At 48.0% G+C, this 19774-nt stretch overlaps 3 protein-coding genes across 4 annotated transcripts in view; all 3 read left to right on the forward strand.

The window, feature by feature from the left end:
- LOC118940031 (lipopolysaccharide-induced tumor necrosis factor-alpha factor homolog) overlaps nucleotides 1-13762 on the forward strand; it is a 54510-nt gene extending 40748 nt beyond the window's left edge. Inside the window, exon 6 of the mRNA XM_036948156.1 lies at nucleotides 13215-13762. The gene's annotated coding sequence lies outside the window, so the exon portion shown is untranslated. The remainder of the gene's footprint in view (nucleotides 1-13214) is intronic.
- Nucleotides 1-19774, forward strand: part of LOC118940024 — a 1007326-nt gene that overhangs the window by 401562 nt on the left and 585990 nt on the right. The gene's annotated exons all lie outside the window — the stretch shown is intronic.
- Nucleotides 4978-13762, forward strand: LOC118940030 (lipopolysaccharide-induced tumor necrosis factor-alpha factor homolog). 2 transcript variants are annotated; one of them, XM_036948149.1, is made up of 4 exons: nucleotides 4994-5220; nucleotides 6233-6301; nucleotides 12707-12854; nucleotides 13080-13762. In XM_036948149.1, exons 1-4 carry the CDS (start codon nucleotides 5013-5015, stop codon nucleotides 13183-13185), a joined length of 531 nt encoding a protein of 176 aa, XP_036804044.1. In that variant the 5' UTR covers nucleotides 4994-5012; the 3' UTR covers nucleotides 13186-13762. The 2 variants fall into 2 exon arrangements, with proteins under 2 accessions (XP_036804045.1, XP_036804044.1); XM_036948150.1 differs by lacking the exons at nucleotides 12707-12854; nucleotides 13080-13762 and adding an exon at nucleotides 12643-12658 and having other exon boundaries at nucleotides 4978-5400.

A 19774-nucleotide genomic window follows, 5' to 3' on the forward strand; every position in this document is an offset into this window, starting at 1 on the left:
CAATGTTTGCAGTGTTGACCCTTCTTTTTCAAGACCTCTGCAATCCGCCCTGGCATGCTGTCAATTAACTTCTGGGCCACATCCTGACTGATGGCAGCCCATTCTTGCATAATCAATGCTTGGAGTTTGTCAGAATTTGTGGGTTTTTGTTTGTCCACCCGCCTCTTGAGGATCTGGTCTGGGGAGTTTCCTGGCCATGGACCCAAATATCGATGTTTTGTTCCCCGAGCCACTTAGTTATCACTTTCGCCTTATGGCAAGGTGCTCCATCATGCTGGAAAAGGCATTGTTCTTCACCAAACCGTTCCTGGATGGTTGGGAGAAGTTGCTCTCGGAGGATGTGTTGGTACCATTCTTTATTCATGGCTGTGTTCTTAGGCAAAATTGTGAGTGAGCCCACTCCCTTGGCTGAGAAGCAACCCCACACATGAATGGTCTCAGGATGCTTTACTGTTGGCATGACACAGGACTGATGGTAGCGCTCACCTTGTCTTCTCCGGACAAGCTTTTTTCAGGATGCCCCAAACAATCGGAAAGGGGATTCATCAGAGAAAATGACTTTACCCCAGTCCTCAGCAGTCCAATCCCTGTACCTTTTGCAGAATATCAGTCTGTCCCTGATGTTTTTCCTGGAGAGAAGTGGCTTCTTTGCTGCCCTTCTTGACACCAGGCCATCCTCCAAAAGTCTTCGCCTCACTGTACGTGCAGATGCACTCACATCTGCCTGCTGCCATTCCTGAGCAAGCTCTGTACTGGTGGTGCCCATATCCCGCAGCTGAATCAACTTTAGGAGACGGTCCTGGCGCTTGCTGGACTTTCTTGGGTGCCCTGAAGCCTTCTTCACAACAATTGAACCGCTCTCCTTGAAGTTCTTGATGATCCGATAAATGGTTGATTTAGGTGCAATCTTACTGGCAGCAACATCCTTGCCTGTGAAGCCCTTTTTGTGCAAAGCAATGATGACGGCACTTGTTTCCTTGCAGGTAACCATGTTTGACAGAGGAAGAACAATGATTTCAAGCACCACCCTCCTTTTGAAGCTTCCAGTCTGTTATTCGAACTCAATCAGCATGACAGAGTGATCTCCAGCCATGTCAACACTCACACCTGTGTTGACGAGAGAATCACTGACATGATGTCAGCTGGTCCTTTTGTGGCAGGGCTGAAATGCAGTGGAAATGTTTTTTGGGGGATTCAGTTCATTTGCATGGCAAAGAGGGACTTTGCAATTAATTGCAATTCATCTGATCACTTGATCACTTCATAACATTCTGGAGTATATGCAAATTGCCATCATACAAACTGAGGCAGCAGACTTTGTGAAATGTAATATTTGTGTCATTCTCAAAACTTTTGGCCACGACTGTATGTAACAGAACCTAGGGAATAGGGGACCATTTAGGACACACCCATAGATAGAGAGGAGTTATATAGCCTCTGCATTTCCTTATTACGTTCAGATTGTTATAAAATATGTTCTCAAGACTGACCTGGTCACTGTTAGTAAAGATTAAACAGATTGTTTTATAGTACAAGGTTAGTATGAATCATGAAGTTGGAATTTAGATTTATTTATTGAACCTTAATTGAACCAGGAAGTCCCATTGGGATCAGAAGACCTGTTTCCTCATGGAGACCACGTAGATCAATTATGTTTAGATCATGTGATGTATTATAGCTGATTCCAGATGACATACAGCACTGTGGTTGCCTATGACTGACTACGGTTTCTCAAAACTCCATCTGATTGGTCCATAATATGGCATTAGAAACTGTATTTAGTTTTGTCAGCTGATGTGTCATTGTGGAGTGACGCTTAAAGGTTTTCTAACTAACCTCTACTAATTTAATAGTACATTGCAAATGAATTGATTCTGAACATGGACCAAGTTTATGTTTTTTTTCTGCAAGAGAAGTGTTCCGTTCTGGTGATGTCCCCTTTAAGGACGGAGATATATATGTTAACTATATGTCCCCTTTAAGGACGGAGATATATATGTTCACTATATGTCCCCTTTAAGGACGGAGATATATATGTTCACTATATGTCCCCTTTAAGGACGGAGATATATATGTTCACTATATGTCCCCTTTAAGGACGGAGATATATATGTTAACTATATGTCCCCTTTAAGGACGGAGATATATATGTTAACTATATGTCCCCTTTAAGGACGGAGATATATATGTTAACTATATGTCCCCTTTAAGGACGGAGATATATATGTTAACTATATGTCCCCTTTAAGGACGGAGATATATATGTTAACTATATGTCCCCTTTAAGGACGGAGATATATATGTTAACTATATGTCCCCTTTAAGGACGGAGATATATATGTTAACTATATGTCCCCTTTAAGGACGGAGATATATATGTTAACTATATGTCCCCTTTAAGGACGGAGATATATATGTTAACTATATGTCCCCTTTAAGGACGGAGATATATATGTTAACTATATGTCCCCTTTAAGGACGGAGATATATATGTTAACTATATGTCCCCTTTAAGGACGGAGATATATATGTTAACTATATGTCCCCTTTAAGGACGGAGATTTATATGTTAACTATATGTCCCCTTTAAGGACGGAGATATATATGTTAACTATATGTCCCCTTTAAGGACGGAGATATATATGTTAACTATATGTCCCCTTTAAGGACGGAGATATATATGTTAACTATATGTCCCCTTTAAGGACGGAGATATATATGTTAACTATATGTCCCCTTTAAGGACGGAGATATATATGTTAACTATATGTCCCCTTTAAGGACGGAGATATATATGTTAACTATATGTCCCCTTTAAGGACGGAGATATATATGTTAACTATATGTCCCCTTTAAGGACGGAGATATATATGTTAACTATATGTCCCCTTTAAGGACGGAGATATATATGTTAACTATATGTCCCCTTTAAGGACGGAGATATATATGTTAACTATATGTCCCCTTTAAGGACGGAGATATATATGTTAACTATATGTCCCCTTTAAGGACGGAGATATATATGTTAACTATATGTCCCCTTTAAGGACGGAGATATATATATGTTAACTATATGTCCCCTTTAAGGACGGAGATATATATGTTAACTATATGTCCCCTTTAAGGACGGAGATATATATGTTAACTATATGTCCCCTTTAAGGACGGAGATATATATGTTAACTATATGTCCCCTTTAAGGACGGAGATATATATGTTAACTATATGTCCCCTTTAAGGACGGAGATATATATGTTAACTATATGTCCCCTTTAAGGACGGAGATATATATGTTAACTATATGTCCCCTTTAAGGACGGAGATATATATGTTAACTATATGTCCCCTTTAAGGACGGAGATATATATGTTAACTATATGTCCCCTTTAAGGACGGAGATATATATGTTAACTATATGTCCCCTTTAAGGACGGAGATATATATGTTAACTATATGTCCCCTTTAAGGACGGAGATTTATATGTTAACTATATGTCCCCTTTAAGGACGGAGATATATATGTTAACTATATGTCCCCTTTAAGGACGGAGATATATATGTTAACTATATGTCCCCTTTAAGGACGGAGATATATATGTTAACTATATGTCCCCTTTAAGGACGGAGATATATATGTTAACTATATGTCCCCTTTAAGGACGGAGATATATATGTTAACTATATGTCCCCTTTAAGGACGGAGATATATATGTTAACTATATGTCCCCTTTAAGGACGGAGATATATATGTTAACTATATGTCCCCTTTAAGGACGGAGAGCACTTATATGGTTCTGATCATGGGCTGGGTACATCATGTGATGTTTGCTGAATGTTTATTAGTAATAGTGCCGTCATAAATGACGCTCACTGGGAGAATCTCAATTGCATGCTCCTCGTGTCCTCTCTCCTCGCCTCCTTCTCAAAACCCATTGGAGGAGAATGAGGAGAGGAGAGAGAGAGCAGAGAGAGTAGAGAGGACCCCAATTGAGATTCTGACACTGTGTTCGCTATCTCCCTATTTCTCTGCTCCCTTTATCTCTCTCCCACCTGTCTTCTCTTTTTCCCCTACCACTCTCTCTCAATTGAATTCAATACAAAGGGCTTTATTGGCATGGAAACATATGTTAACATTGCCAATGCAAGTGAAGTAGATAATTAACAAAAGAGAAATAAATGTACAAATGGTTAAAGTACAAAAGGGAAAATAAATAAACATGGGTTGTATTTACAATGGTGTTTGTTCTTCACTGGTTGCCCCCCCTCTCCCTCCCTCTTCCCCTCTCTTTCTCACCTCTCCCCCTCCTCTCTCCCCTCTGCTCCCCCTATCTCTCTCTCTCTCTGCTCCCTCCCCCTCTCTCTCTCTCTGCTCCCCCTATCTCTCTCTCTCTCTCTGCTCCCCCTCTCTCCTCTCTCCCCTCTGCTCCTCTATCTCTCTCTCTCTCTGCTCCCTCCCCCTCTCTCTCTCTCTGCTCCCCCTATCTCTCTCTCTCTCTGCTCCCCCTCGATCTCTCTCTCTGCTCCCCTTATCTCACTCTCTCTCTGCTATCCCTCTCTTTCTCCCTTACTCACCTCTCTCCCCTCTGCTTCCCCTATCTCTCTCTCTGCTCCCCCCTCTCTCTCTCTCTCTCTCTCTGCTCCCCTTATCTCTCTCTCTCTGCTCCCCTATCTCTCTCCCCTCTGCTCCCCCTCTCTCTCTCTCTCTCTGCTCCCCCTATATCTCTCTCTGCTCCCCCTATCTATCTCTCTCTGCTCCCCCTATCTCTCTCTCTGCTCCCCCTATCTCTCTCTCTCTGCTCCCCCTATCTCTCTCTCTCTGCTCCCCCTATCTCTCTCTCTCTCTGCTCCCCATATCTCTCTCTCTCTCTCTCTCTCTTCCACCTGACTTATCTTTTCCCCCCACCTCTCTCCCCCCCCTCTCTTTCTCACTACCTTACCCCCTCCTCTCTCAACTCTGCCACCCCCCCATATATCTCTCCCCCTCCTCTCTCTCTCTCTCTCAAACGCTTCCGGATGAAATTATTATGTTGTGATAACCTGGATGTCTTCAGGGCGACACTCCCCTCCCCCGACAGTATGGAGAATGGTCAGCAGTATAGAGGTCAGTATGGATCCCCCCAGCACATCCCAGCTCCCTCCTACCCCGGCCCCCCAGCGACCTACAGCTTACAGGGAGGTGACAAGGGTGGAGCCTACCCCCCCCAGCCTGGCTTCCAGGGAGGTGACAGGGGTGGAGCCTACCCCCCCCAGCCTGGCTTCCAGGGAGGTGACAGGGGTGGAGCCTACCCCCCCCAGCCTGGCTTCCAGGGAGGTGACAGGGGTGCAGCCTACCCCCCCCAGCCTGGCTTCCAGGGAGGTGACAGGGGTGCAGCCTACCCCCCCCAGCCTGGCTTCCAGGGAGGTGAGAGACCAGATCTACACTGATACTCTTAGGGACAGTTTAAGCCTTAGACTAAATAGCTATTTCAATAGAGATTCTCCGTTGAGCTTTTCAGACCAGGACTAGGTTTATTCTGTGTCCAGGAAACCAGCCCTTACTCTTCATGTAAATTAAAATGTTACTGGACAGCAACTCCCTTCAATAGTGTTTTCATTAAGCGTTTTGGAAGTGTGTTACGATAGCCATAGATGTCATGAGCATCATTGTATCCCTGGGGTTGTGTCCCCATAATGCTGGCCAACCACTCTGTATCCCTAGGTTTCTGTTCCCATAATGCTGGCCATCCAATCTGTATCCCTGGGGTTGTGTTCTCATAATGCTGGCCAACCACTCTGTATCCCTGGGTTGTGGTACATTACGCTGGCCAACCACTCAGTATCCCTGGGTTTGTGTTCCCATTATGCTGACCAACCACTCTGTATCCCTGGGTTGTGGTACATTACGCCGGCCAACCACTCAGTATACCTGGGTTAGTGTTCCCATTATGCTGGCTAGCCACTCTGTATCCCTGGGTTTGTGTTCCCATTATGCTGTCCAACCACTCAGTATCCCTGGGTTGTGGTACATTACGCTGGCCAACCACTCTGTATCCCTGTGTGGTGGTACATTATGCAGTCCAACTACTCTGTATCCCTGTGTGGTGGTACATTATGCTGTCCAACCACTCTGTATCCCTGTGTGGTGGTACATAATGCTGGCCAACCACTCTGTATCCCTGGGTTGTGGTACATTATGCAAGATGGTTTCTGTTTAATTAATTTATTGATGTATTTATCTATCCCTTTTTTATCAGGTTCCCAAGCCGGCATGTACCCACCACCTCCCCAATACAGCATGGCACAACCTAGAAATACCCCTGGGGGTGAGTCACACACACACACACACACACACACACACACAGTGACGTGATTATTCAATCAAAATAGCTGTTATGAAAAGCCAATTTAAAAATGAAATTATATTTTCAATCATTTTTCTAAATTCTCACAATAACAAAAGTAATTTGTCTGATGATTCAGGGTTACAGCTCCTTCCGACCAGCAGACACAACGTAGTGAAGACAGAGTCTCGGTTTCGACGGCTAGCTAGCGAGTTTGTGAGTGAAGTAAACAAAGCCAGGTTAACTGTGCCAGATCAAATCAAAATCAAATCAAATTTATTTATATAGCCCTTCGTACATCAGCTGATATCTCAAAGTGCTGTACAGAAACCCAGCCTAAAACCCCAAACAGCAAGCAATGCAGGTGTAGAAGCACGGTGGCTAGGAAAAACTCCCTAAAATGGCCAAAACCTAGGAAGAAACCTAGAGAGGAACCAGGCTATGTGGGGTGGCCAGTCCTCATCTGGCTGTGCCAGGTGGAGATTATAACAGAACATGGCCAAGATGTTCAAATGTTTATAAATGACCAGCATGGTCAAATAATAATAATCACAGGCAGAACAGTTGAAACTGGAGCAGCAGCACGGCCAGGTGGACTGGGGACAGCAAGGAGTCATCATGTCAGGTAGTCCTGAGGCATGGTCCTAGGGCTCAGGTCCTCCGAGAGAGAGAAAGAAAGAGAGAAAGAGAGAATTAGAGAGAGCATACTTAAATTCACACAGGACACCGGATAGGACAGGAGAAGTACTCCAGATATAACAAACTGACCCTAGCCCCCCGACACATAAACTACTGCAGCATAAATACTGGAGGCTGAGACAGGAGAGGTCAGGAGACACTGTGGCCCCTTCCGAGGACACCCCCGGACAGGGCCAAACAGGAAGGATATAACCCCACCCACTTTGCCGAAGCACAGCCCCCACACCACTAGAGGGATATCTTCAACCACCAACTTACCATCCTGAGACAAGGCCGAGTATAGCCCACAAAGACCTCTGCCACGGCACAACCCAAGGGGGGGTGCCAACCCAGACAGGAAGATCACATCAGTGACTCAACCCACTCAAGTGACACACCCCTCCTAGGGACGGTATGAAAGAGCCCTAGTAAGCCAGTGACTCAGCCCCTGTAATAGGGTTAGAGGCAGAGAATCCCAGTGGAAAGAGGGGAACCGGCCAGGCAGAGACAGCAAGGGCGGTTCGTTGCTCCAGAGCCTTTCCGTTCACCTTCACACTCCTGGGCCAGACTACACTCAATCATATGACCCACTGAAGAGATGAGTCTTCAGTAAAGACTTAAAGGTTGAGACCGAGTTTGCGTCTCTCACATGGGTAGGCAGACCATTCCATAAAAATGGAGCTCTGTTTGCTTAGAAATTCTAGGGACAATTAGGAGGCCTGCGTCTTGTTACCGTAGCGTACGTGTAGGTATGTACGGCAGGACCAAATCAGAGAGATAGGTAGGAGCAAGCCCATGTAATGCTTTGTAGGTTAGCAGTAAAACCTTGAAATCAGCCCTTGCCTTGACAGGAAGCCAGTGTAGGGAGGCTAGCACTGGTGTAATATGATCAAATTTTGAGAGGTTCTAGTCAGGATTCTAGCAGCTGTATTTAGCACTAACTGAAGTTTATTTAGTGCTTTATCCGGGAAGCCGGAAAGTAGAGCATTGCAGTAGTCTAATTTAGAAGGGACAAAAACCTGGATTAATTTTTCTGCATAATTTTTGGACAGAAAGTTTCTGATTTTTGCAATGTTACGTAGATGGAAAAAAGCTATCCTTGAAACAGTCTTGATATGTTCTTCAAAAGAGAGATCAGGGTCCAGAGTAACGCCGAGGTCCTTCACAGTTTTATTTGAGACGACTGTACAACCATTAAGATTAATTGTCAGATTCAACAGAAGATATCTTTGTTTCTTGGGACCTAGAACAAGCATCTCTGTTTTGTCCGAGTTTAAAAGTAGAAAGTTTGCAGCCATCCACTTCCTTATGTCTGAAACACATGCTTCTATCGAGGGCAATTTTGGGGCTTCACCATGTTTCATTGAAATATACAGATGTGTGTCATCCGCATAGCAGTGAAAGTTAACATTATGTTTTCGAATGACATCCCCAAGAGGTAAAATAGATAGTGAAAACAATAGTGGTCCTAAAACGGAACCTTGAGGAACACCGAAATTTACAGTTGATTTGTCAGAGGACAAACCATTCACAGAGACAAACTGATATCTTTCCGACAGATAAGATCTAAACCAGGCCAGAACTTGTCCGTGTAGCATTTCGTATACATTGTTTGTCTTCAGGAAGGCAGTGAGTGGCTGCGCAACAGCCTTTTCTAAAAATGTTGAGAGGAATGGAAGATTCGATATAGGCCGATAGTTTTTTATATTTTCTGGGTCAAGGTTTGGCTTTTTCAAGAGAGGCTTTATTACTGCCACTTTTAGTGAGTTTGGTACACATCCGGTGGATAGAGAGCCGTTTATTATGTTCAACATAGGAGGGCCAAACACAGGAAGCAGCTCTTTCAGTAGTTTAGTAATAGGGTCCAGTATGCAGCTTGAAGGTTTAAAGGCCATGATTATTTTCATCATTGTGTCAAGAGATATAGTACTAAAACACTTGAGCGTCTCTCTTGATCCTAGGTCCTGGCAGAGTTGTGCTGACTCAGGCCAATCACATCAAGATTATGATCAGTGATTAGTTCATTGACTATAATTGCCTTTGAAGTAAGAGATCTAACATTAAGTAGCCCTATTTTGAGATGTGAGGTATCATGATCTCTTTCAATAATGACGGGAAGGGAGGAGGTCTTTATCCTAGTGAGATTGCTAAGGCGAACACCGCCATGTTTAGTTTTGCCCAACCTGGGTCGAGGCACAGACACGGTCTCAATGGGGATAGCTGAACTGACTACACTGACTGTGCTAGTGGCAGACTCCACTATGCTGGCAGGCTGGCTAACAGCCTGCTGCCTGGCCTGCACCCTATTTCATTGTGGAGCTAGAGGATGCACACAAGTGTGCTAATTTATTGAAAATGAAATACAGAAATGTCACATTTACATAAGTATTCACACCCCTGAGTCAATACATTTTAGAATCACCTTTGGCTGCAATTACAGCTGTGAGTCTTTCTGGGTAAGTCTCGAACAGCTTTGCTCACCTGGATTGTCCAATATTTGTCGATTATTCTTTAAAAAATATATATATAAAAAAAATACAGAAATAACTCATTTACATAAGTATTCACACGGCTTTGCTATGATACTCCAAATTGAGCTCAGGTATGTCCAATTTCATTTGTTCATCCTTGGGATGTCAATACAACTTGATTGGAGTCCACCAGTGCCCAATTCAATTGTTTGGACATGATTTAGAAAGAAACACACCTGTCTATATAATGTCACACAGTTGACAGAAACTATACCATGAAGTCTGAGGAACTGTCTGTAGATCTCTGAGGTAGAATTGTGATGAGTCATATATCTGGGGAAGAGTAGAAAACTAGTTCTAGAACGTTGAAAGTTTCCAAGAGCACAGTGGCCTCCATCATTGAGAAATAGAAAAATATGGAAGTAGCCAGACTCTGCCTAGAGCTGACTATCTGACAAAACTGAGCAGGCAAGAAGGACCTTGGTCATGGAGGTGACCAAGAACCCAAAGACCACTCTGACAGAACTATAGAGTTCTTTGGCTGAGATGGGAGAACCTGCCAGAAGGACAACAGTCTCTACAGCACTTCACCAATGTGGGCTTTATGGGAGACTGGCCAGACAAGCCCCTCCTGAGAAAAGGCACATGACATCACGTCTGGAGTTTGCAAGAAGACATGCGAAAGACTGAGAACATAAGGTAAAATATTCTGTGGTCTAATGAAACAAAAATGGAACTCTTTGGCCTGAATGCAAAGTGCCTTCACCCATCTAACACCATCCCTACCGTGAAGCATGGTGATGGCAGCATAATTCTATGGGGATGCTTATCAGTGGCAGGGCCTGGGAGACTGGTAAGGATAGAGGGAACAATAAACAAACTTGTAAAATTAAAAGAGACTGAAGTGCAAATTCAGGTGGACCAATCCGTTTGACCACGCTTCTGCAAAAGCCCACCAAGTGCCTTTCGCACTACAACAGAAGGTCGAGGCAGAGCTCGACAGGCTCCAAACCACTGGAATACTCTAACCAATCTCTTACTCTGAGGGAGCTACCCCCATTGTCCCAGTAATGAAGTCTGATGGAAATATCAGGATTTGTGGAGATTACAAGCTAACCGCCAATGTAGCTTCCAGGCTGGACCAGCACCCCACTGCCAACGATAGAGGAGATATTCACAAAGCTATTTGGTGGGACATGCTTTTCCAAGCTGCCCATGTCTCACGCATACCAGCAGTTGGTGCTGGCTGAAGAATCCTGCAAAGTGGCTAGAATGAACACTGACAAGGGGCTGTTTCAGTACACGTGCCCTCCGTTTAGTGTCTCCTCTGCCTGAGTGATCTGTCAAGGAACAATGGAGAATCTGTTGACAGCACACTACTGTATAGATGCACACTACTGTATAGATGCACACTACTGTATAGATGGAGGATATCCTTATCACCGGTGTCATGGAGGAAGACCACTAACAAAAAGAAACTTGAAAGATTAGTGCCAAGACTGGAGAGCACAGGGCTTCTCCTGAAGAAATCAAAGTGTGTTTTGCTGGCCCCTGAAGTGGAGTACTTGGGGTACAAAGTCCCTACCAATGGGTTTCAAACTCTGGATGTGAGTGAGCTATGGGCCTACCTTGCGAAGTTAAACTACTATGGCCAATTTATTCCTAACCTGGCCTCTGTCCTAACCACACTGCAAGAAATCTTACAAGTATGCGCACGGACGCCACATCAACATCCAAACGGACCAGAAGCCCATGTTAGGGCTCCTTGGTGAGCTGAAGAACATACACCCATCCTCCTCCGGGCAACTCCAAAGACCCTCATGTTAGCTCAATACCAACATGAGTTGCTGTACAGACCAGGCCCCTCCATCGCCAATGCTGATGGTCTCAGCGAGCTGCGGCTTCCAGACATGTCCAAAGACCTCAAATGTCCCCCTGGATTGGTGGGCTTGCTGAAACAGCTCCAAACAGCTCCAATAGATCATCGCCAACTGAAGAAATGGACTGTAAGAGACCCTCTTCTCTCCAACGTCAGCCACTTAGTCCAGGAGCAATGGGGTGTCCACTGTCCTACGGAGGAGTTGCAGACATATTTTAAAAGGAGAAACAAACTCTCGGTGGAGGACAGAAATCCTGCTTTAGGGCCTTCGTGCTGCTTTAGGGCCTTCGTGCTGCTTTAGGGCCTTCGTGCTGCTTTAGGGCCTTCGTGCTGCTTTAGGGCCTTCGTGCTGCTTTAGGGCCTTCGTGCTGCCACCACACGGACGTCAGACTTAATTGGAAGAACTCCACGAGTCGCACCCAGGAGTACCCAGAATGCCACAGCAAGAGTTCACATGTGGTGGCTGGGAAAGTCAGCCGCTTAGTCCATGAGCAATGGTGTGTCCACTGTCCTGGACAAAGCGGTGGAAGAGCAGGTGCAGTCTTGTGCTACCTGCCAGCAGGTATGAAATGCTCTAGCACAAGGGTCCCATAAGCCCTTGGGAGTGGCCTGGAATCCCTTGACTTGCATTCACATTGACTATGCAGGGCCTTTCCTTGGGTAGATGTTCTTGTTGGCTGTGGATGCTCACTCAAAATGGCTTGAAGTTTTTCCAGTCCACACTGCAAACTCAGCAACAACAACTGAGCATCTCAGGGAAGTATTCAGTACTCATGGTCTTCCCCATACTGTCACATCAGACAATGCAGCCATCTTTATGAGTGGCAAACAATGGTATTCGCCACATCACCTCCACCCCTAGCACCCTTCCATGAATGGCTTAGTGGAGAGGGCAATCCAGACAATGAAAAGAGCCTTGGAAAAAGTAAAAAAGCAGCAGGAGGCTGAAAACCAGAGTTTACCCATCCCTGGCAGCCTACCGCTGTATCACCACAACCGGGATGTCTCCAGCTAAGATTATGTTTGGCCACCCTGTTCGGACCAGGTGTCAGTACAAGAGTTCTCCGCAGTCAGGAACAGATGGCTACCAACAGGAAAAAACACCAAATCCGCCAGGTCGCTGGATTTTTTAAAAATCATTTTGCCTGTCATAGTTGATGGTGTACCTATGATGAAAATTATACAGGCCTCTCTCATCTTTTTAAGTGGGAGAACTTGCACAATTGGTGGCTGACTGAATACTTTTTTGCCCCACTGTATATCTGGTTCTAACCAGCATTCTCCTCCCTCTGCAGTAACCCAGGTGGTGGTTCTGACCAGTTCTGTCTGGTTCTAACCAGTATTCTCCTCCCTCTGCAGTAACCCAGGTGGTGATACAGCAGCCGCTGCTAAGAGACGTACCCGGCCAGATGACGTGTCCCCACTGTCAGGTCCCGGTTCTGACAGAGACCACACACATCACTGGACTGCTCACCTGGCTCATCTGTGGAGCCCTCTTCTGCTTCCTGTGAGTTGACACACACACGGGCCGACACACACACACATGCACATACAGGAATACACACACACACACACATACAGGAATACACACACACACACGCACATACAGGAATACACAGCTTTTTTGTTGTTGTAGCTTTTATTCTCTCACACACACTGAATATCCTCTCTCTCTCTCTTTGCCCCCCCCTCTCTCTCTCTCTCTCTCTCTTTGCCCCCCCTCTCTCTCTAGGTGCATGATATTCTCATGGATTCCGTTCTGTGTTGACTCCTGTAAGGACGTAGAACACCACTGCCCCAACTGCAAGACAGTGATCTACATCCACAAACGCATGTGAACAGACCTAGACCAGACACCTGCCACAAAGTGATCCTTACCTATATTAATCTATTCCAGTAGTGTTGACCCCCTGAGGGAAACTGCAAACCCAGTTGAATGCACCAGGATTGGAAAGACAATGGGCTCCTCTACTGTCTGTCGCTGAAATCACTGCTGCAGTACCAGCTTTTCATCTACTGGGAATGTGTGACAGGGCATTGTTATAGTCGTCATTTACTCTATCGTAAACATTCATGAAATCAAAATGTGCTTCTTGGTCTTAATTTCAGGTTAAGGTTCGGTATTATGGTCAGCAGTGTGGTTATATTTGATGACTTTGTGGCTGTGCCAGCTAGTGACCCCTCTACAGAGCTGCCTCCGGGGCAAGATTCATGACAATAAATGCCAACCTGCCCCTAATTAGGGGGAACAGGTTAAAGAGTAGACAGACATACACATGCCAAGACCAGTTTAATAGGTTTTATACTGATTGTAATGAAGTTTTTCAATTAACACAGAACGTATTGTTCTTTGCAATGAATAACGGTCAAGTTTATTGATTGGTTGTTTACTTTAAATGATTGATGAATTAACAAGGATTATTTTTGTGTGTTTTTTTTTACCCCTTTTCCTCCCCAACTTATTTATTTATTTTACCTTTATTTAACTAGGCAAGTCAGTTAAGAACAAATTCTTCTTTTCAATGACGGCCTAGGAACAGTGGGTTAACTGCCTGTTCAGGGGCAGAACGACAGATTTTGTACCTTGTCAGCTCGGGGGTTTGAACTTGCAACCTTCCGGTTACTAGTCCAACACTCTAACTACTAGGCTACCAATTGTTTAGTAGCTACTATCTTGTCTCATCGCTACAACTCCCGTACAGGCTCGGGAGAGACGAAGGTTGAAAGTCATGTGTCCTCCGATACACAACCCAACCAAGCCGCACTGCTTCTTAACACAGCAACACATCCAACCCGGAAGCCAGCCGCACCAATGTGTCGGAGGAAACACCGTGCACCTGGCAACCTTGGCTAGCGCGCACTGCTCCCGGCCCGCCACAGGAGTCGCTGGTGCGCGATGAGACAAGGACATCCCTACTGGCCAAGCCCTCACTAACCTGGACGATGCTAGGCCAATTGTGCGTCGCCCCACGGACCTCCCGGTCGCGGCCGGTTACGACAGAGCCTGGGCGCAAACCCAGAATCTCTGGTGGCACAGCTGGCGCTGCAGTACAGCGTCCTTAAGAATTAACAAGGATTTTAATAATCTCAATAATGACTTTGACTTTTGAGATTATAATGGTCATTGTATAATTTTTTTCAGAAACACACTCACACATTCCACATGGTGGTGCTATTCCACATGGTGGTGCTATTCCACATGGTGGTGCTATTCCACATGGTGGTGCTATTCCACATGAACCACACCACCTCCAAATCACCTGTAGTGGTGTTAATGATGTAGCTGGATTGGACTGGACTGATCTGGGCCTGTATTCACTAAGAGTCTCAGAGTAGAAGAGCTGGACTGGGCCTGTATTCACTAAGAGTCTCAGAGTAGAAGAGCTGGACTGGGCCTGTATTCACTAAGAGTCTCAGAGTAGAAGAGCTAGACTGGACTGATCTGGGCCTATATTCACTAACAGTTTCAGAGTAGAAGAGCTAGACTGGACTGATCTGGGCCTATATTCACTAAGAGTCTCAGTGTAGAAGAGCTGGACTGGACTGATCTGAGTCTCAAGAGTCCATGTAATGTTATTCATGTTGATCTTAGTCCAAACTGATCCTAGATCATCAGTGCTTTATGAATACTGGCCCTTATCTATATGGTGCTGAGAGGTTCTCTGGCTGGAGAGATAGAGAGAGAGACAGAGAGCGAGAGAGAGAGAAGGAAGGCACAGCGAGAGAGCGGGAAAGAGAGAGGGATGGAGAGAAAGAAAGAGATAAATATATATATATATAGAGACCGAGAGAGTAATGTATATGGACAAATGAATCACTTCCTGTACTAACTGTTTACAAGTTACATCTTAAAACAGCCAATCACTAGTAAGTAAGTGGTTGAGGAGAGGTCAGACAGGAGAGGATGACCTCAGAATGACCCACAATGACCTTTGACCTAGAGTAATGTCCAAGCTATCTAGCCCCTCTACACACTCACACCTACTATGCTGCGTGTGTGTGTGTGTGTGTGTGTGCGTGTGTGTGTGTGTACTGGCGTGTGCTTGATCAAAACGTCAACCTCCCAACTTTACAAAAAAGAGACAGGAGAAAGAGTGAATGAATGAAATGGAGGGAGAGAAGCAGGGATGGAGAGAGAGGGGGAAGGGATGGAGGGAGGGGGAAGGGATGGAGGGAGGGGGAAGGGATGGAGGGAGAGGGAAGGGATGGAGGGAGGGGGAAGGGATGGAGGGAGGGGGAAGGGATGGAGGGAGAGGGAAGGGATGGAGGGAGGGGGAAGGGAGGGAGGGAGGGAGAAGGGATGGAGGGAGGGAGGGGGAAGGGATGGAGAGAGAGAAGAAGGAATGGAGGGAGAGAAGAAGGGATGGAGGGAGAGAAGAAGGGATGGAGGGAGAGAAGAAGGGATGGAGGGAGGGGGAAGGGATGGAGGGAGAGAAGAAGGGATGGAGGGAGGGGGAAGGGATGGAGGGAGGGGGAAGGGATGGAGGGAGAGAAGAAGGGATGGAGGGAGAGAAGAAGGTATGGAGGGAGGGGTAAGGGATGGAGGGAGAGAAGAAGGGATGGAGGGAGAGAAGAAGGGATGGAGGGAGAGAAGAAGGGATGGAGGGAGGGGGAAGGGATGGAGGGAGAGAAGAAGGGATGGAGGGAGAGAAGAAGGGATGAGGGAGAGAAGAAGGGATGGAGGGAGAGAAGAAGGTATGGAGGGAGGGGGAAGGGATGGAGGGAGAGAAGAAGGGATGGAGGGAGGGGGAAGGGATGGAGGGAGAGAAGAAGGGATGGAGGGAGTGAAGAAGGGATGGAGGGAGGGGGAAGGGATGGAGGGAGAGAAGAAGGGATGGAGGGAGAGAAGAAGGGATGGAGGGAGGGGGAAGGGATGGGAGGGAGAGAAGACGGGATGGAGGGAGAGAAGAAGGGATGGAGGGAGGGGGAAGGGATGGAGGGAGAGAAGAAGGGATGGAGGGAGAGAAGAAGGGATGGAGGGAGAGAAGAAGGGATGGAGGGAGGGGGAAGGGAGGATTATGGGATGTCCTGTACTTCACAACCGCAGGGTAATGATGAGGTATTCACCAAGCCAGCACTCTACTCCTTCATAGGCATTAACCTCTCTCTCACTCTGTCTCAGACTGTCGCTCTCTCTCTCCCCATCTCCCTCTCTCTCTCTCCCCATTTCCCTCTCACTCTCTCCCCCGCCCTCTCTCACACACTCTTCCCCTCTCTCTCCCCCCTTTTTCTCTCTACCCCTCTTTCTCTCTCTCCCTCTCCCTCCTTTGCTCAGAGGTTGACATCGTTCACACCTGTTGCATGGTGCTTACATCCCGATTTGCAATTGATTTAACTGTTTAAGTATTGTTAACTGACATACATGGTCATTGAAATTGACTGATTTGATTTTCGGCTCACTACACATTACACATTGCTACACATTGGAGTTGAGTTGCACTAACGCAAAGTGCTTTGAGATTGAGAAAGACCCAACACTGTATAAAGCCATATCAGTCCATTCACCCAGAGCTCTCCTGCTCAGCCCTACTCAGGGACGGATTGGCCACAGGGCAATTTTAGCAAATACCAGATGGGCCGGTCCATCTGTAGCCTAGTGGGCCGGTCCATCTGTAGCCTAGTGGGCCGGTCCATCTGTAGCCTAGTGGGTCGGTCTGGATAGTTTTTTCTTCTTCTGCAGAATGACCATTATTTGGCTTATAATGGGGGCTTCAAGGGAAATAAAGGCCTGGTCTCGGGACCCAGAGGAAGAAAAATGGGCCAGTGTGGGGGCCCAGAGGAAGAAAATGGCCCGATGTGGGGGCCCAGAGGAAGAAAATGGCCCGATGTGGGGGCCCAGAGGAAGAAAATGGCCCGATGTGGGGGCCCAGAGGAAGAAAATGGCCCGATGAGGGGGCCCAGAGGAAGAAAATGGCCCGATGTGGGGGCCCAGAGGAACAAAATGGCCCGATGTGGGGGCCCAGAGGAACAAAATGGGCCGAAATACCTGGGACAATTTGTGGTCCGTCACTGGCCCCATTCATTCAGGTCATCATGGTGTTACTAGGCTAGTTGAGACATTATTAGACACACTAATCTGCACTGCTGACGTGTGTGTGTGTGTGTGTGTGTGTGTGTGTGTGTGTGTGTGTGTGTGTGTGTGTGTGTTGCTACTGGAGATGATGACAGGAACCTTCTATGTTTAGCCTCTAATACCGGCATCTTTACAGAACTCTATTGTCTATTCACTAACACCACTGCTCCTAACGACTCTCTCAGTAATAAACAGTCTCAGGGTAGGAGTGCTGATCTAGGACCAGGTAACGACTCTCTCAGTACAGTACAGGGTCTGTACTAATAAACAGTCTCAGGTAGGAGTGCTGATCTAGGACCAGGTAACGACTCTCTCAGTGCAGTACAGGGTCTGTACTAATAAACAGTCTCGGGTAGGAGTACTGATCTAGAATCAGGTAACGACTCTCTCAGTACAGTACAGGGGCTGTACTAATAAACAGTCTCAGGGTAGGAGTGCTGATCTAGGACCAGGTCCCCCATGTCCATGTAATCTTATTCACACACACACACACACACACACACACACACACACACACACACACACACACACACACACACACACACACACACACACACACACACACACACACACACACACACACACACACACACACACACACACACACACACACACACACACACACACACACACAGACTGGGGATTACCCCCATGTCAGTATAAGGAGAAAGCAGCATGCGGCTGAGTCATGGATTTTCTCTGTTACGTGACGTCCTGTCTCAGTCCCCAAATGTCACCCTATTCTCTATGTAGTGCACTAGGGCCCATAGGACTCTGGTTTAAAGTAGTGCACTACACAGGGAACAGGGTGACATTTTGGACCGAGACACTCACTAAACTAAGGAGACAGCGGTTACGTGGACCTGACACTCACCTGTGTTCAGGACTCTTCTCCTCCCCTCCTCTTCCTCTCCTCCTCTCCTCCGCTCTTCCCCTCCTCCTCCCCTCCTCCTCCTCTTCCTCTCCTCCTCCTCCTCCTCTCCTCCGCTCTTCCCCTCCTCCTCCCCTCCTCCTCTTCCTCCCCTCCTCCTCCTCTCCTCCTCCTCCTCCCCTCCTCCTCCTCCGCTATTCCTCTCCTCCTCCCCTCCTCCTCCTCTCCTCCTCCTCTCCTCCTCCTCCTCCCCTCCTCCTCCTCCCCTCCTCCTCCTCTCCTCCTCCCCTCCTCCCCTCCTCCTCCCCTCCTCCTCCTCTTCCTCTCCTCCTCCTCCTCCTCCCCCTCCTCCTCTCCTCCCCTCCTCCCCTCCTCCCCTCCTCCTCCTCTTCCTCTCCTCCTCCTCCTCCTCCCCCTCCTCCCCTCCTCCCCTCCTCCTCCTCTTCCTCTCCTCCTCCTCCTCCTCCCCCTCCTCCTCCCCTCCTCCTCCTCCCCTCCTCCCCTCCTCCTCCTCTCCTCCTCCTCCTCCTCCCCTCCTCCTCCTCCGCTCTTCCTCTCCTCCTCCCCTCCTCCTCCTCTCCTCCTCCCCTCCTCCTCCTCCTCCCCTCCTCCTCCTCCCCTCCTCCTCCTCTCCTCCTCCCCTCCTCCCCTCCTCCCCTCCTCCCCTCCTCCTCCCCTCCTCCTCCTCTTCCTCTCCTCCTCCTCCTCCTCCTCCCCCTCCTCCTCTCCTCCCCTCCTCCCCTCCTCCCCTCCTCCTCCTCTTCCTCTCCTCCTCCTCCTCCTCCCCTCCTCCCCTCCTCCTCCCCTCCTCCTCCTCCTCCTCCCCCTCCTCCTCCCCTCCTCCTCCCCTCCTCCTCCTCTCCTCCTCCTCCTCCTCCCCTCCTCCTCCTCCGCTCTTCCTCTCCTCCTCCCCTCCTCCTCCTCTCCTCCTCCTCTCCTCCTCCCCTCCTCCTCCTCCCCTCCTCCTCCTCTCCTCCTCCCCTCCTCCCCTCCTCCCCTCCTCCTCCCCTCCTCCTCCTCCCCTCCTCCTCCTGTCCTCCTCCCCTCCTCCTCCCCTCCTCCTCCTCTCCTCCTCTCCTCCTCCTCCTCTCCTCCTCCTCCTCCCCTCCTCCTCCTCCTCCCCTCCTCTCCTCCCCTCCTCCTCCTCCTCCTCCTCTTCCTCCTCCCCTCCTCCTCCCCTCCTCCTCCTCCCCTCCTCCTCTCCTCCTCCTCCTCCTCTCCTCCTCCTCCCCTCCTCCTCCCCTCCTCCTCCTCCTCCCCTCCTCCTCCTCCTCTCCTCCTCCTCTCCTCCTCTCCTCCTCCCCTCCTCTCCTCCTCCCCTCCTCCCCTCCTCCTCCTCCCCTCCTCCTCCTCCTCTCCTCCTCCCCTCCTCTCCTCCTCCCCTCCTCCCCTCCTCCTCCTCCCCTCCTCCTCCTCCCCTCCTCCTCCTCCTCCTCCCCTCCTCCTCCTCCTCCTCCTCCCCTCCTCCTCCTCTCCTCCTCCC

This window comes from Oncorhynchus mykiss, chromosome 17 (assembly GCF_013265735.2).
Source record: "Oncorhynchus mykiss isolate Arlee chromosome 17, USDA_OmykA_1.1, whole genome shotgun sequence".
NCBI classification, from domain to species: Eukaryota; Metazoa; Chordata; class Actinopteri; order Salmoniformes; family Salmonidae; genus Oncorhynchus; species Oncorhynchus mykiss.

Coding starts and splice junctions, on each gene's coding strand:
- LOC118940030 (XM_036948149.1), top strand. CDS start 5,013: ATGAAATTATTATGTTGTGATAACCTGGATGTCTTCAGGGCGACACTC. Junction 5,221..6,232: donor CCAGCCTGGCTTCCAGGGAG/GTGACAGGGGTG, acceptor CTTTTTTATCAG/GTTCCCAAGCCGGCATGTAC. Junction 12,855..13,079: donor GGAGCCCTCTTCTGCTTCCT/GTGAGTTGACAC, acceptor CTCTCTCTCTAG/GTGCATGATATTCTCATGGA.